The 19,498-nt window shown below is 29.6% G+C and overlaps 2 protein-coding genes across 2 annotated transcripts; both read right to left on the bottom strand.

Moving 5' to 3' along the window:
* Positions 1-2,314: 2,314 nt before the first annotated feature.
* On the bottom strand, positions 2,315-3,573 carry LOC146887483 (uncharacterized). Its single transcript, XM_085670252.1, has 2 exons — positions 3,510-3,573; positions 2,315-2,598 (listed from the first exon to the last, which is right to left on the bottom strand). Exons 1-2 carry the CDS (start codon positions 3,571-3,573, stop codon positions 2,336-2,338), a joined length of 327 nt encoding a protein of 108 aa, XP_085526378.1. The 3' UTR covers positions 2,315-2,335.
* A 1,953-nt stretch (positions 3,574-5,526) lies between these two features.
* On the bottom strand, positions 5,527-10,594 carry KU80 (Ku80 family protein). Its single transcript, XM_028066286.2, has 12 exons — positions 10,456-10,594; positions 10,158-10,250; positions 10,014-10,065; positions 9,455-9,586; positions 8,497-8,900; positions 7,675-7,961; positions 7,369-7,564; positions 7,060-7,266; positions 6,585-6,752; positions 6,202-6,489; positions 5,937-6,067; positions 5,527-5,843 (listed from the first exon to the last, which is right to left on the bottom strand). The coding sequence occupies exons 1-12, from the start codon at positions 10,468-10,470 to the stop codon at positions 5,783-5,785; spliced, it is 2,034 nt and encodes a 677-aa protein (XP_027922087.1). The 5' UTR covers positions 10,471-10,594; the 3' UTR covers positions 5,527-5,782.
* Positions 10,595-19,498: the final 8,904 nt, after the last annotated feature.

Genomic DNA, 19,498 nt, shown 5'->3' with positions numbered 1-19,498 from the left:
ATTTTTAAATTTTAAAACAGATTTTTTAAACTAAATTAAGGTAATAATATATAAATAAAGTAGTAATATATAAATATATTTTTTTAAAATATATAGAAAATAAAATAAAATAAAAATTAATTAATATAAATAGAGTAATAATTTTTAAATATTATTTTTTATATATATAAAAAAAATGAAAACAAAAACGGTTGGGGAAGCCGTGGCTCTCCTGTCCCTCAGTACTTCCGCCCCTGATCCTATCCTATCCGTTCCGTTTACATCCATAATCTTATCTATTATACTAAAATGACAAAGAAATGAGGCAAATTAATTTGGTATAACTTGCACATAAAATTCTATGTATTAAAAGATGTTCAAACTTAGGGTATATAAATTATAGTGACCAGTTCTGCCCCTTCCACTTAAAACATTTGTATCAACCATAACTCTAATTAAAGTTATATACTGTTGTTGTAACCTTAAAATATTTAAATTTTAGATTGAATATGTTTTTAATCTATTAACTTTCATGAAAAAATCGATTTCATCCCTAAAATAACATTTGAATCATTTTCATCCCAAACATTATTAATAAATGGATGTAATCTTCATTACCAAACAACGTTAAAGACTTATTGATGTGACAAACGGTATTGTCATGTGTGTGTTCACGTTAGTGCCCTTTCCCTTCTCATCTTCCTTCCTTCCTCTTCCATGGTCTCACCTCCCCTCTCATCCATATTCTCCACTCGCAACCACCATTATTAGAGTCTAATAAATAGAGATTAATTTAGAATTAATAATAGTAAGTAGATAAAATCTTAGTAGATAATATTAGAAACTAATTTAAACTCTAATTCACAATCCAATTACAATTATTTTATTAATAATAAAGACTAATTTAAATATCAATAATTTTTAGTTTATAAAATGGTGTCTAACTTGGTCAATATAATGGCTAATATTTTTTGTCTCCAAATTTATAATTATATAATGATTTTTTTTGTAACGATGGAAGAAGTAAAGGAAAATGAGAACATGAACACACATATCACACAAGTTTATATTAAAGTTGAGAATAAAAATATATTTAATCTTATATTTTTTAAATATATTATATTCATTAAAATTACAATAATAATAGGTGTAAGCATATGAAAAACTATTTTTAAATTACATCCATATTTTAACATGCGATTTTTTTTTCCGTAAAATTATTGGGAGCATAATTTATATACTTAAAAATTTAAAACTCTTATAGTTTATTTATTAAGAGTTGAATAAAAAGTTACTATAGTATATAATTACAATAGTGTAATTAGTATAGTAATAATCTATACCATTATACATGAAAGGATTGTATCTTTCTTTCTCATTTTACCCTTTTAATAGCGTTTTTTTTTTAAATTGAATTAATTATAATATATCAAATTTATTCTTACATAACTTTTTTTTTAAATTTAAATATTTTTTATTTTATCACTTTCTTTAAATTAACTACTCTTTTTAAAACTGAAATAACTACAAAATGAGTACAAATTATCTATAATTAAATTACAAAAGTTATTTATTTTTATAATTATAATAAATATTTTTTTTATCATAAAAAAGATAAACATGTACGTAGCTCATTTATTTTCAATAATAATAATAATAATAATAATAATAATAATAATAGTAATAATAATAAGTGGTGTAATAATAATTCAAGACTTTCTTTCTGAATTGAATACATTAATTTTTGTTTAACAGTATTATATTTATGAAATTTATTACAATATTATAGAAATTTAATTCTAGAAATATATTAATAAGCAGTGATGTGTGTAAATTAATATTCTATGTTTTATAAAATCAACTAATGATATATAATAAAGTTCCATATAAAAGACATAAATCAACTTATGTTTAATATATTGATTAGAAAATACTGGTTGCCAGAAGTCATACAACATTCCATATTTTTAAATAATTTAATATAAGCTAGTGATTTTTTTTTGGGTATTATAAAATACAGTTAACTATCATGTTAACCAATGAATTACCATAAATTAAATCAGATTTTACAATTCGTCTTATTTTGATTACTTGCTTGTTGATATGATCTGAAAGAAAAGAGTATGGTTTTTTATAAAATTTGCGTACCACATTGCAGGGAAAATAGTTTATTTTGGCTCTTTTGTACCTTATACTGTATGGTGAATCTTGAAAAATACGAAATTCTATAACCAAATGATGCATAAGACTTTCATGAGCTAATTAATATTCATAGAATTCTGTATATAGTATACTAAGATTTTGAATCTTCATCGTCTGATTTGTAAACAGACAGGAAGCAGTTATTTTTATACATTTAGCAGTAACAATGACAACGATGTTTTGGGTGTTTTTTGCCAAACACTTTGCAAAAACCACCTTTTACGCAAGGATGCATTAGGCAAATAGTATTACAATGATCATCGTCCTCTGTTTCTGGATTGCAACTTCGTACCACGTTGTCGTAACAGCAATACACATCCGTGTGTATATTTTTTATGCCCATCAATTCACCTAATTCAGCTAGTTTCATCGTTTCACTCGTTTTCATTATTTTTTCGTATCTTGATTCTGCTCCAACTATATTCACACGCCGATGATATAATTTCATAAGCAACAAAATATGTATCATAATCATTTATAACGTTATAATCATTAACAACAACACCTTTTAACTTCAACATGCATGATGTGTTAGTGCATGACCTTTAGATAAATTAACCTTGTATCTCCTGAGCTTGAAATGGTTAATACATGAAACTTATTTTTATTCACTAGAAATAATACATAAATTAACCTTATATATAATATATTTAACGTAACAGATTTTTAAATCCTAGAAATAATGCATTAGTAACAGTTTTTAAAAAGGAATAACTTAAAATCATAATAAGATGGAATATATTTTTAATAAAATTTAAGACTAATTATAATCATTTACCTTTTAAGATATGTTCAGCTCGTTGTAAAGGAGTCAAATTAAAATGAAAAAAAATATATATTAGATTAGATTATGAGAGATAAAAATATCTACTACAATCAAGATATTATGGATAAAAATATGATTATGAAAATAAAACTTATACTCAATTAGGTTTTAATAAAAATTAGTAAAAGTAACTGTAAATACTTTGCATATTAATATCAACAAATCCAAAACTTTCCCTCATACATACATACATATATATATATATATATATATATATATATATATATATATATATATATATATATATATTAGATTTTTATTTATTTATTTAAATATTACTTGTATGGATAAAATAAAATATTTTTTCTTAAATAAATTGAACCGAATAAAATTTTAGATGAAATAAAATAGAGTAATAATAAGTTATGTATTTGATTCAAAATAAAAATTATTTGGTAGATTTAATTTTAACCCTAATTTCATTCATGAATGTATTCTGAACATCAAAGCATAGAACAAAAACCTTTTTACTTTTCTATTATATCATAAATATTGAGTTTACCTGATAAAAAAATGATGACAACAATGACAGCAGGGAGTTGAAGACTTTTGGTTGGTCTAGCCATTTTCGATGTTTTTTATTTGATTGCTTTTTGTGGAATAGAAAGGCATTGCAATATATATAGCTGGAGTGATAACTTGAATTTGATTCGTTACGTTCAGAAAAAAACTGGCAAATAAGTTTAAAACATTAATGACTTGTATAAAATCTAAAAATAACTTAACGAAGTCATTTAGTTTATAACCTATACACAACAATAACAGATGTTTTAAATATTTAAAAAAACTTCATTTTCCAACCATGGTTTGCAATAATATATATGAATCCAATCAAATGAAGTATTTGAAAGGCTAAACAAAACAATTTAGATAATTAAAGATTATTGGTATCTAAATTAGTTTTTATTATGAATAAAAAATTATAATTGAATTGTGAATTGATCTTTAAATTGGTCACTAATATTGATTATTAAAATTTTGGCTACCACAGCAAAATTAGTGTATAAATTTATCATAAATTAATTAGTGATCAATTTAAACATTAATTTTTTAAATTTTAGTTTATGAAGTGATTTTTAAATTGTTGATTATAGTAACTAATTATTTTTTATTTCTATAAAATTGGATGCTATTTAGAAATTTTACTATAGTGATAATATAATTTTAAATTAATTAAACTCATTGAATGAATTTAAGTGTGTTAATTAAGGAAAATTTAGGTAGATTCAAAAGGAAATGGATAACTAAACTTTATAAAATTGGTTTAGTATACCTAAATATATTATTATTTTTGTAACCGTTTTTTGATGTATATATTTTACTCTTATCACTATAAATTGTTTTATTAATTATTTTGTCCATTAAATTTTATAATTCTTTTCTAGGAATGTATGTTTTATAAATTTAATAACATTTTTAATTTAATAATAATTAGAATAATTAATTTTTTATTTTTTTTCTATAATCATAAGATAAAAATGGACACAGAGTAAGTGCATGTGTTTCGTTTAGTATAATATGAGATCTCTAATATTGTTTTTATTATCATGTTGTCATCTTATTATAAGGTACAATTTCCAAGTTTGGTTTATGAAGAGATAAGTCAGAAGAAGAAAAAAGTGAAGAAGGTGAAGTGTGTTTTGTGAGTGAAGATGGAAAAAATGGAGGGATGGTTTGGGCTGACGAAGGTGCCCTCACTAAAAGTAGTTTTATAGCTACAAGTTTTAAGAAATTTAATTTAATTTAAAATAAAATAAAATTCAACACATGACTATCACGTGTTAGTAGAAATGTTACTTGTCATGGGAGATAAAATTTAACGTTATGTAAGATAAAATTTAACGTTAAAAATAAATGATAATTTATTGTTAAAAAAAGAAGCAAACATAATTAAAATTTCAAATAGAAACTAATTATAATTTTTTTTATAGTTGAGAGACAAAAATATATTAAATTTTTTATATATTACAAATACTTTTTTCCTTGTAAAATAGACTACACTATCTTTTAAACTTTTCTTCTTTTTTTAAGTCATACTTTTCTTCTTTTTTAAGTCATAACAAACTAGTGTGTCTTTTATTTAAGGATAATCATAATATGATTAATATTTTTTAACTCATCTATTACGCTCTTGATTTAATATGAATTATTAATTAATATACTATCATCTTTTTTATTGAAAGAATAAATGACTCAAAAAAGTAAAATATGTGAATAAAAATAGAAAATATAATATAATTTTCTTTATTTCGAGTTCAACAAACTTTCCTCTCCTCGCTAATCATATGTTCCAAACAAATGCATTTGAGAAAACCAAATATTATAACAGACTGAACTTCACAACTACAACACAGAGAGAATCAGATATTTAAAAAATTATACACATTAACAATATATTTTTTATGCTTACTTTAAACTCGGTACATGCATTAATTTTTAATTACCTTCTCATGTATAAAATCTTCTTGCTAATGCTGCATGAAAACTTAGATTTTAACATTAAAAAAAAAACAATCACATAATATCATTGCAAAAGTTTATTGTGCTGATAACGTATGCTTGATAAACTCAAGCTTATCAAATTCTGAATTGTCACAAATGGAATCAAAGTTACAGAATCTCAGGCGAGAACAAACAATATTACAAACAATATTCACAAGGTATTCCTATGTACTTTTCTTTATTTTTTTTTTCACAAATCCGTTAATTATACAAGATAATCATTCTGAGACAAAAATAATGTAACTTTTAATTTCAGTACATATAGAGAAGGAATCATTCAACTTTTGGTTCAGATTTAACCAAGAAACATCTGGCTTCCTCATCAGTAACATCACTGTTAAAGAAACCAAAGAACAAATTATGATCCAATAAAGAAAACAAAAACAAAAAAACACTTGTATGAATTGAATGATGAGAATATAAAAACCTGTCTACAGCTTCTGTTTTGGAGATCAAGGTAAGATCCTTAGAAGCAAGATATTGACAGAAACTGTGAAGTCTATTCTCTCGACAGAATTTACAAATATGTTTAAGGAAATCATTGAACTGTTTTGGTTCCTTCACAAACCAAAAATTGTTAATTCAACAAGTTAAATAGCCAAGGCAGATAAAACAAAGAAATTCAAACAGTGATAACAGTTAAGGGTTGAATAGCGAAAATCCTAACCATCTTGAATAAGGGAGATGATTACCTGCACAAGGATGCAACCCTTGCGAAGCACAACTAAACATTCCAATGCTTTAGGATAGTTATCACCTTCGTGAGAGTCCTCCACCAGGTCAAATATTTTATTTTTCATTTCATCGATCGCTTTTACAACCCAATTTGGACTATCTCTGCGGGAAATCAAGGCTTCAAAATCTTGGGCAGGAGTTAGATCCCCGATTTTCTCAACTTCAACAGATGCCTTTTCAATTACATTGGCAGGTTCATCATTTGTAGAAGATCTCTTTCCTCCCCATAATCGCCTAGACTTTTTCTACAGCAGGACATTTTGAACGTAAATCATAGTTGATGTTGTTCCAAATATCACAGTGCATGTTTAAAAAATAAGACCATAGGACTCATTCTCACCAACGGTTGTCCCTTAAGCTCGAAAGACCTGCAAAATGAGTCTATTACAGATTTGTTTTGCAATAGCAGGTCGGCATCAGGCTCTGTAATTTTCTTGAGTGTCTCATCAATAGGAGGTACCGCCACATCTGGATCCTTTGATTTCAGCTCAAGGAAACGATAAAAGCGCTGAAAGGTTGAAGAAATATATGTTAACTTTATCTTATGATTACCCTTAAAAGGGCGAGAGGAGATAGTTTATTAGAGATCAATGCTAATTTTTTCAGTGGGGTAAATAAGCTGATTAACTTTAAAAATAAACAAGATAACAAAAATTAAGCATACTTCTCCATGTCTTAAAACATCCAGCACTAGCTCTAGCCAACAAGACACACTAAATGCAGATTCAGCAGAAAAAATAAAGATTGAACTATGAGTGGATAACGGCAGGAATGAGAATATAAACCAGAAATATCTGAGTGGATAGAATAAGAACCTCTAACACTGGATTAGTTGTAAAGTCAGGTAGCAAAACTTCCTCTTGCCCATGTGGTGCAAGGTCAAGCGTTTTTATTAAGTTAGCTGCAGCCTCTAGCTGTTGTTCATTTGGCTGCCACGAAGCTGGGAAATTAGAGAAGGAAGGGAATTGAAACTCTCTCACATCCTCGGCAAAAGGAAGTACATTTAAGTAAAATGAATCAGGCTGCACAGCATAATCACAGAAGCAAGAAATAAATAAAAGTATAGGCAAAATTAAAGAGAACAGATAAAACTATAAAATACAAGCAACAGAGAAAAAACTAACAATATTTTCTTTATCGGATAAATTAGGTGTCAAGACCCCAATGATAGCATTTGATTGTCCCTTTCTCCAGACACAGCGTAATATTGCCACCTTATCCTTTTCCTTCATGGCTCGTGCAAGAGCAGAAACTGCAAGCATGGCTCTTGTATTTCCAGGTTGAGGTAGGAACACACATACATCTTTCATGTAATGATGTCTTAAGTGCACATTTCATTTTCGGACAGGTATATAAGAGAAACAATGAGTCAGGAAATCTCCTAAAACAAAATCATCAAATATATTTTTCTAAAACATATACTATCTTACCTAAATACATTAGAAGAATCAGTAAATCCCAAAAGCTTCACACCCTTTTCGGGTTTGAATTTAAACGCATCCCAGTGAGCACTGGATATGGGAACTATTTGAGGCCCATAAGCATAGCCTTTAATTCTTTGGTGAGGGGGGAGAACTTTGTCACGATCTTCACAACTCTTGTGCTCATAATCTGTTTTGAGTTCATGTTTAGCATATTGATCATTTGGAGGAGCCTTATTAGAATATTTCTTCAGTGTAGGAAATTTCTCTTGTGCTGTTTTCTTGTATACCATTACCTGTTTACCATCACCATTTTTTTACTAAGAATGTTCTATTTAAAACACAATTGGACAAAAAAAGTCCACTTGCTTGGTGAATCAACTTGTCAGACGGACAAGAAAAAATATTAAAGACACAGTAAACAAGCAATCTTCAACTTTAAATTCTGTTCACAAATCATGATATACATAACTCCAGAAAAATTTATACTTAATATTCTAACATAAAATTAAAAGAAATATGGTATTAAATAGTAAGATGTTAGAGAAAACATTGTATATGCCCCTTCACAGTAAACTTAATCAGAGATAAACTGTCCATGGATCATGGTACACGGACAACAAAAAAATATAGCATTTTATATCTGGTGATCATTTACAGTGGAAAAAAGTTTGTAAGAAGGCATAGCAAAGTTAAATATCTTACTCAATATGACAATGACAATGAAAAACATGTGAAAGGACTATGATGGGTTCATTGGATAAATGACATTTGAAAGGTACATGGATTCATGTTCTGGAAATCAAATTTATTTATATACACAGATCTCACCTTAATGCTCAGGTTTGGACGGATTTCAAGATCCCCTCTGAAAATTGTAACTAGAGTTATATTTCTTGTTTTAAGAGCACCAAACAAAGAAATTGGATTCTCCAAATACAACAATCTTGTTGATGTTTCCTTGGAAAAAATATTTAACAAACGATCATTCTCATCCATTATTTCCCTGTTTGCATCTTGGCCAAGCTTTCCTCTAAAAATAATACTTTCCATTTTCATACCATGGGCAGTCAGCTGTTTGGCAATGATGGTAACTTGCTCTTCCTTTGTGCCTTCATCAGGTTCTTTTATTGGACATTTTGCATTTGTGATAAGACAGAGACGTTTCTTTCCCTTGATTGTTTGATCAAATTTTTTTATCAACATATCCATGCCAATAATGACAGCATCAAGAACTAACATCAAAGTCAAGGAACACAAAAAAGAGTAACAGCAAGCTGATGAAGTAAAATCTATGGCAGTAGGAAAGGATCAACTTCCTCCTGGAAATTTAAATAGTCAATCTTAAAAGGTTTTTCTATTTATTGCATCACCTGATTTTAATTACACAAACCTAGTGGTTTTCAGGGACATCTAGACTTGTAATACAGTTTCATGCAAAAAAAAAAAAAAATACCATCGACAAAAGTTAAATAAATCAACAAGTTACTGAATAAGAAAGCAAGTAAACTGTAAAGCCGAAACAGAGGATTATATAGACAAATACTAGAAAAGGAAAAAGAAAAAGACCTAATTTGAAAGATTAATTCATTTAGTAAAATAGTGTAATCGGAAAATCTAATCTCTGAGATTGCAAAAGAAAATACTTTTGGCCAGAAGCAAACATGTGAATATTTAATTGCAGGGCAAAACTCAAAATCGTATGGTAATAATTTTACATGTTAAAAATGTTATCAATTAACAAGTAAAATCTAGCATAATATAAAACAACCAAGAAATTTATGGATACAATCACCATCAGTTGTTCCTCGAGGCAGCTGTTGTAAAGCCTCAACAATATCTCCATCGACAACTTTAATCTTTTTTAAAACCACAACATGTTGATACCCACCAATTTCCGTAGTTAGTTCATTATCAGTATCTGAGGAAATGTCAACATAAACACAGGTGAGGGAGGAGCCCTAAGTCATATGTCACAACAGGAAAATGACGTAATTAAAGAAAACAAATAGCAAAGTATAAGAGGGATTCTTCCATTGAAACATGGCAACATGAATAGTTACTAGATAATAACAGTAAGCAAGAAATGAAAATGAAAAAAAAAAACTCAGTCTAGTCAACAGGGAAAATATTCTATTTACAATCAGAATGAAAAACAACAGAAGAAACAGGAAATTCAAGGAAGACTCAATAATTTCTCAGTTCTTACTCCCCATTTCTGCATCACAGACAGTTACCCTTTTTAGTGCAAGCATACTCGGCAATCACATTACAATAGAATCAAATGCACATAAAAATACCAAATCAACACGATTCATTGCACTGTAAAGATCAAAGTGAGTGAGTACCTTCAGCTCCAAATAAGACTATTCCGACTTCATCACTTTTGCTATATATCATCTGCAAATAAAACAAAACCAAAACACACAAGACTAAAATAACAACAATAAAAAAATTGAAGCTTTGAATAAGAGGGTCGGAATGATTAATACCTTCTTTTCTACAAGCAAGGAGCAGGCTTTCTCAATTTCAGGAAGAACAGAATGCATGGATGGCCCCACATCAAGCAGAAGAAGAACCGCATCCTGTTTTTGTAACATCGTTGAGGCAATACAAAAAATAAATTACACATCCAGAAGTAATCAAATTCAGAAGAACAAAAGGAAAGACAATAACATTCTAAATGGGGTTTCCCCTGGAAATGAGTAATATTGAAGTAAAACCCTAAAACCAGAGAAGTGAAGTGGGGGAACATTAAAGGGTACAGAAAAACGAAGTTAAAAATGGAACCTTGATTGGAGGCATGGATGGAGAAGGGGAGAAAGAGGGATATTGAATTTGCCCAAGAAGCAGAGTTGTATATACAGGCTTCTTTCACACTTCCCGCTTCAAGAGAGATTCTTCAATAGTATTTCTAACTAGTATTTGCACCCATGTGCACGGGACTATTTAAATTACAATATATTTATTATACTAATTAAAATTTAATATAAATATTTTATTTGATGAAGTTAAAAAATATATTTTAATTATTTTCATATTGAAATAATAAGAATGTTTTTAAATTATTTGTAAATAAAAATGAGGAAGTTTTTTAAATCTTTCTTTTCCTAACCAAACCTAATACAAAGCGTCAGTAAAATGAAAAGAATTTCAACAATTTTTAAATTAAGATTTTGAATAAAAATGTATAATTTCAATTGATTAAATATAATAAGTAAAATATATTTTCATTTAGCAATTTTATATTTGATATGTAAAAGTATATTTTTTACAACGAAACCAAATAAAAGAATGCTTTATATAAAAATAAAGAAGTAATAATATTAATTATAATAATTAAAATTAAAAAGTGACAGTATTTACTATTCATAATCCCAACAAATAACAACAATAAAAATCAAACGAAGAATAAAAGTTATTAAAGTATTAAAATATAATGGACTATATGTACTCATGTCCTAATATACCTAGTCACACAAGAAGCAACCCTAAAGAAAGGATGAGAAAGTTTCGGTCCTCGTTCCCTAAGGCAACGAGTCTTAAGAGCCAACCTAGCTATTCGTCCTTATCTCCCAAAGCAATCAGATCTAAGAAGCCAATCTAAGTACTCGTCTTTGTCTTCTAAGACAATTAGTCCCAAGGAGCCAACTTAGCTACATGTTCTCATTACTCAAGGCAACCTGTCGCAAGAAGCTGACCCAGGTACCCGTTCTCGTCCCTTCCTGCACACTAGAAGAATCGCTGAAAACAAATCAATGCATGGCCTAACTGGATGCATGTCGGCCCAATAAGATGACATGTACCCAAACTAGGTGGTTGATTAAGTCAGTCTAATGATCCATAAGAAAAGGTAACCACATCTTAAATAATTTATTGTGATTATTAGGTAATAGGACTATGAAATCAAGGCTCAATCAAGTAAGACCTATAAACTCCACTATAAAAAACACATTTTACAAAATATAATTATTTTGACATTAGAATCGTGAATCTCCATTTGACTTTAACATTCTTTTGGATACATTCCTACTTTTCATGTATTCGATAGTTGAGGACAAAATACCCTTGTAGCAAAAATCTTTAAGCTCAGTGTTGGACTTGGAAACTCCATAATACCCAAATTCCTATCATATATTCCAAATCCGGAATCCGTTAGATAGATGGAAAAGTCTCCATGTTCTTTTCATTATCGATTTTTCTTTAATTGTTTTGCCCAACATTGACCCAAATATTCTACCGTTAAAACTGTTTGTTTTTCTGAAGTAAGCATCCTTTAATATCTATCTCCTATACTATAATCTTTTAACAATACATTTGATCAGACCATATTATTATTCTCCTTTTCATAATGTATAACATTTCAAACGTCCAGCAACAGATAAAACTTCATAAAAATGGACTCAAGTCAAAATTTGTATCTTTAATAAATGATTTGATAAATAGAAGTGGATGAACACTTAACTAGATATATTTTATTCAAAAGAGAAGAAGTGTTGAGTCTGTTGAAGTAAAAAACAATTAAATCTCAAAGACATAAGAAACATGTAATATACACACAAACCTGACAAAATATTCTATGAAGAATTTGATAGGTAAAGTGCATGAATATCATATACGATAAGATTCTCTTTGTCTATGTGGAAATCATGATTTCTATCCAACTCCCAAAATTTGCAGTGTATAACATAAAAATGCTCCCAAGAGAAAAGCCCATTATTAGGTAAAGTTTTGACACGTAAACAAAGACATTACATAAATGTAACGATAATAACAGTTTCTCTACCTCAACCTTGTTGACATCTTCTTCTTCTTCAGCATTACCGTTGCGTCAATAATTTATGGATAGAGAACTTAAACTAAGGTGAGATCTTCCGCTTCTGATTATCACCTTTGTTCCAATCTCATAGGATTATTGTAGTGCCATAATGCATACCTCTACAGTTCTTATCACCATAGAAAGCATCCACACTAAGATCAACATGATTAGATTATCAATAGTCCTTTAAACCATTGGATGGCACCTGAAATGATAAAAAAAAGTGTCACACCAAAAAAGTAGATGTCTACAGTTTCGCCATATTTCTACGGGAACTTCTAACAGGATTGACCCCATTTGACATGACACTAGAGGAAGCAACGTATGCAACCACTCACACAATTTGTTATTGTATTAACATATTCTTCTTAACATATTTCCATCGTCTTATGTTTATTTTTATATACTTCCATAAGAAGGAGTATTATTTTAGTGAAATTAATGGCATCGTCCTTTAGCATTTGTTCTCATGTAATGCTCGAGTTTCTAGAAGTGAAAGCTCGAGATAAGAGTGATATGATCCTTCAAAAACCTTTATCTGATACTACGGACTTCACCTTTGTGTATAAATTTATGTTTAAAACTTAAATATCCTATTTCCCTTGTCTAATTTGGAGTGTCATATGTTATGTATGATGTGATTAGCGTAAACTCAATTACACCCCATAATTGGGCATATCAAACGGATTTCGAAATCCTATGTAATTATCTATATATAACAACCACTACTAATAAATTCATGTAATTTTATCAACTAAAGCATGGTCAGAAAGTTAGGTGGATTTATGTAAATGGTGCCCATTATGGATCTTTTTTTACTGTATATACCCAATCCGACAAGGGTTTTAGGAACCAAATTCTCAAACTGAGATGTGTTGAATCTAATAAGGAAAATTATTTTTCTTGCACTTCAACCACTCCCCTAGGTTTTCACTATACTGACAAATAAATCTTTATTTTTTTTTGTGTCTGTTATTATTGTTTGTAGGTAATAAATCAAATCACTTTATTAACTATTTTTAGGTATTTTACAAATCATTAACGTTTTAAATTGAGTTGTTAGTTTTCTCTACAGCTAACTCATTTTTGTCCTGTATCTGTATATATGTTGCAATTCTCCTTTAATTTCACAAAAATAATTAAACATAAAAACATTGAAAATGGCTGGACCAACAAAAAGTCTTATGCTACTTGTTGCAATTGTCGTAATCAATTTATTTTCAGGTGAACTCAATTTCATGATTGGAGAAACTAAGAAAGTTTGGTTTTAATGTTTGTTTTAGAGTATACTTTCATGGTAGTTACCTAATAAATATATGGTTCATTCTTTAAACATTTAAGATTCGGTTAATACAATACACTCCATGCATTAACTATTTAAGATTCACTGAATACAGGGTTAATATATATTAAGGTCATGCAGTGATGCATGCATATTGACGTTAAAATGTGTAGTTGCATTGATCACCTATGCATGTGAGAGGAGTTGATTATGAAGTTATAATTGACTATTGTAAATATTATGTTATTTTGTGAACACAGCCGCAGCAGAATCAAGGTATGAGAAAACGATGAAGGAGAGTGAAGTGATTGATTTAGCTGCATTGATGGACGTAAAAGATATACAAGCAAATGTGAAATGTTGTTATGACAACCAGGTACAAAGTTGTAACCCTAGAACAAATGACGATAAACATTGTAATTCCCTTTGCCTAAAGCATCTATGCGAGAAAGGTGGTCATTGCAAAGTTTTTGGTCGTAAACACCCAAAACAAGTTTGCCATTGTTTGTGCTAATTGTATGCAAACCCTAAACCCCAAATGTATGCAACATGTAAAATATATATTTTCTCATCGTTCTTACCGAGTTTGGTCGATCAATCTTAGAGGTGGGTTGACCGACTGTTGACTTGAGAATGATGTCCAAATCACAAGGAGGGAAAGTCTACCTATAAAGACTTATTGATGCTCAAGGCAGTAAGAACTATATGAATAATTATTTGTGAGTATATGTGATAATGAGTTGGATCTAAATATGTGTTATGTAGACATATAATTATTAGGCCTTTGAATATGAAATGTATATCAACAAATGTAAATTAATATATCAAGTTTCTATTTGTAAATCATATATCATATACATATTATATTTTCCCTATTTAGGGTGGTTAAAATATAATATGTATCTCTTATTTGGATCCTTAGATAATGTGCGTATTCTAGTATGCGTTAACATACAAAATTAATTATAACAACGAGTTGGGTAGGTACATAAGCCCCCAGAGCTGGGAAGTTTAATGAATAAATGAAAGTGGATCCTATAAACTAACGAATGAGTTCATATGTTATGCAAAACTCATTACCGAGTTCTTAGTTGGTTTAACAACTTATTGGGGACAAGATCAACCCCCTTTATTATATCGTGACACGTTATGGACTACCATAAATACTTCCTTCACACTTAATTAGTCTCTGACTTATTAACGAGGGTTTTTCGGTAGGCGTTATTGTTACCTCTATAGCTTCCGACAAGAATCTATTCTGATCATTTTATTTACACGTGGCATCAAATGATTCGAAAATCTAATTTTAATTTTTAGTTTCAAGAAATGCTTCGCTAGGGATACAATTCCCCCACTAAGTAGAAAGTTTCAACTTCTTCTTAACCTTACTTTTAAATGTTCAATCATTTCATCAATCACTTCATCTCCTCCCACTTTTGTACCTTATTTTGAACTACACCTTGTCTTCACTTTGCACTCATCTTCATCCAAGCTTCAGAGTTCGTCGTCGTCCTTGCTCAAGGTTTGCCCCTAGGTCTTCCTTTTTTATTTATGATTCCTATGATGAACAACATCCCTTGGTTAGCTAAGAGATTATTGCCATCGAAGATTATGTGTACTCAAGTCATACTAAGTTGATTAGTCGAGGAGATTTTTCTAAGGAACCAAACTCTACTCCTCTTTCCCTTGTTCCTAGCCGTAAAGGTGTAATACAAAAACTCAAAGTTAGGGATTCTTCGAAGGTCACTATAAAGAACACGTTAAAAGGGGTAGAAGAAATAAGTTTCCTCCCATTAGTCACCTTAAGTACTTTTAGGTTCATCAAGAAGTTGTGACCTTTACCTCAGCTTTTCTAAGTACCAAGTAGGTAGAAGGCTTTGTGCCATCCTTTAGCATTTGTTCTGATGTAATGCCCGAGTTTCTAGAAGTGGAAGCTCGAGATAAGAGTGATATGATCTTTCAAAAACCTTTACCCGATACTACGGACCTCACCTTTGTGTATGAATTTATGTTTAAAACCTAAATATCCTATTTCCCTTGTCAAATTTTGAGTTTCATATGTTATGTATGATGTGATTAGCATAAACTCAATTACACCCCAATAATTGGGCATTTCAAACGGATTTTGCAATCCTATGTGATTATCTATATATAACAACCACTACTAATAAATTCATGTAATTTTATCAACTAAAGCATGGTCAGAAAGTTAGGTGGATTTATGTAAATTGTGCCCATTATGGATCTTTTCTTACTGTATATACCCAATCCGACAAGGGTTTTAAGAACCAAATTCTCAAACTGAGATGTGTTGAATCTAATAAGGAAAATTATTTTTCTTGCACTTCGACCACTCCCCGAGGTTTCCACTATACTGCAAAGACCTAGAAAAAAATTTAAGTGTAGGGCCGAGCACTACCTGACGGTAGAGGATAAGAGGCAGATATATATAAAGGGGCTCCCTCGATCAATAAGTAGTAGGGCGCTCCTTAACGTTCCCTTTGACGAGAACCCAATTGTGTTATTCTTTGTAGCTATCCATTGTTTGATTATGCCTTCTTTTCTTTGAATAAATATTTTTCTAATTATGTTTTATTCGTATGCAATGATCAAGGGAAAATTTTAAGGAGGCAAATATATATAAAGTTTGATAACTTTTATGATGGAAGTGGAGATTTTACTAATATTGACTCTTAAAAAGATAAAGGTAAAATGAATGCAAAATCATGGTGAATTATGAGTATAAGAAAATAGACTTTTCGTGTTGGCCAAAACTCGATGCTAACAAGTAAAAGTCAACGCCAAATAGTTGTTAGTGTCAGATTTGCATCCCATGAATATGCAACTCTAAAATCATGGACACTAATTCGTTAGCCTCGGGTTCTGAACATGTATGTAGCGTCAACTTAGCTTATGTATTTTATAAATAATTTTTAAATTAAATTTTTAATTAAAGCAAATTAGTGCTATCTTAGCTGATGTTAATGCATCTTTGTTTCAAAATTTATTTAATTAGTTTAATTTTAATTGAATTTTTGTCATTTTGGACTAAACTATTTGTGAAACAAATTTTTCAAAATTGAAGGAAGAAATAACTTAACTGTGAAATATTGCAAGAAATGTCCTTTCATTGGACAACAATAAAATTCTTAAAATTGTTGACTTGTCTCCGCACAAATAGATCCTATAAGTTGTATCTTTTAATAACGATGACCAAACATAATAGTCAAAATAATATTAGAGATCTCATGTTCTTTAGATATATAATTGAAATGATAATATATATTCATTTAGCCTATACTAGTTTTATAAAGTTTAGTTATCTATTTACTTTTAAACTTATGTGTAATTTCTTTAATTAACAGGATTAAATTCATTTAATGATTTTAATTGATTTAAAATTAGGTTAATGGGCACTAATTTATTTCTGTTATCCTTATCCAGATATTTTTCATGTTGTTTATTACGCTTCTTGCTTTTGTTTTCTTTTTTCAGTTTGTCCAGTATTTCATTTAATTGGATTAATGCAGTTCATTACAAACCATGATTGGAAAATCAATTTTTTGTTTAAATCTTGAAGCCTAATTTTTTTTTATGTCTGTTATTATTGTTTGTAGGTAATAAATCAAATCACTTCAGTAACTATTTTTAGGTATTTTACAAATCATTAACGTTTTAAATTGAGTTGTTAGTTTTCTCTACAGCTAACTCATTAAGGCCATTCTTGTCCTGTATCTATATATATGTTGCAATTCTCCTTTAATTTCACAAAAACAATTAAACATAAAAACATTGAAAATGGTTGGACCAACAAAAAGTCTTATGCTACTTGTTGCAATTGTCGTAATCAATTTATTTTCAGGTAAATTCAATTTCATCATTGGAGAAACTAAGAAAGTTTGGTTTTAATGTTTGTTTTAGAGTATACTTTCATGGTAGTTACCTAATAAATATATGGTTCATTCTTTAAGCATTTAAGATTCGGTTAATACAATACACTCCATGCACTAACTATTTAAGATTCACTGAATACAAGGTTAATATATATTAAGGTCATGCAGTGATGCATGCATATTGACGTTAAAATGTGTAGTTGCATTGATCACCTATGCATGTGAGAGGAGTTGATTATGAAGTTATAAATGACTATAGTAAATATTATGTTGTTTTGTGAACACAGTTGCAGCAGAATCAAGGTGTGAGAAAACGATGAAGGAGAGTGAAGTGATTGATTTAGCTGCATTGATGGACGTAAAAGATATACAAGCAAATGTGAAATGTTGTTATGACAACCAGGTACAAAGTTGTAACCTTGGAACAAATGACGATAAACATTGTAATTCCCTTTGCCTAAAGCATCCATGCGAGAAAGGTGGTCATTGCAAAGTTTTTGGTCGTAAACACCCAAAACAAGTTTGCCATTGTTTGTGCTAAATGTATGCAAACCCTAAACCCCAAATGTATGCAACATGTAAAATATATATTTTCTCATCGTTCTTACCGAGTTTGGTCGATCAGTCTTAGAGGTGGGTTCACTGACTGTTGACTTGAGAATGATGTCCAAATCACAAGGAGGGAAAGTCTACCTATAAAGACTTATTGATGCTCAAGGCAATAAGAACTATATGAATAATTATTTGTGAGTATATGTGATAATGAGTTGGATCTAACTGCGTGTTATGTAGACATATAATTATTAGGCCTTTGAATATGAAATGTATATCAACAAATGTAAATTAATATATCGAGTTTCTATTTGTAAATCATATATCATATACATATTATATTTTCCCTATTTAGGGTGGTTAAAATATAATATGTGTCTCTTATTTGGATCCTTAGATAATGTGCGTATTCTAGTCTGCGTTAACATACAAAATTAATTATAACAACGAGTTGGGTAGGTACATAAGCCCCCAGAGCTGGGAAGTTTAATGAATAAATGAAAGTGGATCCTATAAACTAACGAATGAGTTCATATGTTATGCAAAACTCATTACCGAGTTCTTAGCTAGTTTAACAACTTATTGGGGACAAGATCAACCCCCTTTATTATATCGTGACACTTTATGGACTACCATAAATACTTCTTTCACACTTAATTTTGTCTCTGACTTATTAACGAGGGTTTTTCGTTAGGCGTTATTGTTATCTCTATAGCTTCCGACAAGAATCTATTCTGATCATTTTATTTACACGTGGCATCAAATGATTCGAAAATCTAATTTCAATTTTTAGTTTCAAGAAATGCTTCGCTAGGGATACAATTCCCCCACTAAGTAGAAAGTTTTAACTTCTTCTTAACCTTACTTTTAAATGTTCAATCATTTCATCAATCACTTCATCTCCTCCCACTTATGTACCTTATTTTGAACTACACCTTGTCTTCACATTGCACTCATCTTCATCCAAGCTTCAGAGTTCATCGTCGTCCTTGCTCAAGGTTTGCCCCTAGGTCTTCCTTTTTTATTTATGATTCCTATGATGAACAACATCCCCTGGTTAGCTAAGAGATTATTGCCATCGAAGATTATGTGTACTCAAGTCATACTAACTTGATTAGTCGAGGAGATTTTTCTAAGGAACTAGACTCTACTCCTCTTTCCCTTGTTCCTAGCCGTAAAGGTGTAATACAAAAACTCAAAGTTAGGGATTCTTCGAAGGTCACTATAAAGAACACGTTAAAAGGGGTAGAAGAAATAAGTTTCCTCCCATTAGTCACCTTAAGTACT

This window comes from Vigna unguiculata, chromosome 3, assembly GCF_037176805.1.
Source record: "Vigna unguiculata cultivar grain cowpea cultivar isolate G323 ecotype 2 chromosome 3, ASM3717680v1, whole genome shotgun sequence".
In the NCBI taxonomy this organism is placed as follows: Eukaryota; Viridiplantae; Streptophyta; class Magnoliopsida; order Fabales; family Fabaceae; genus Vigna; species Vigna unguiculata.
This window is presented reverse-complemented; position numbering and strand designations above follow the sequence as displayed.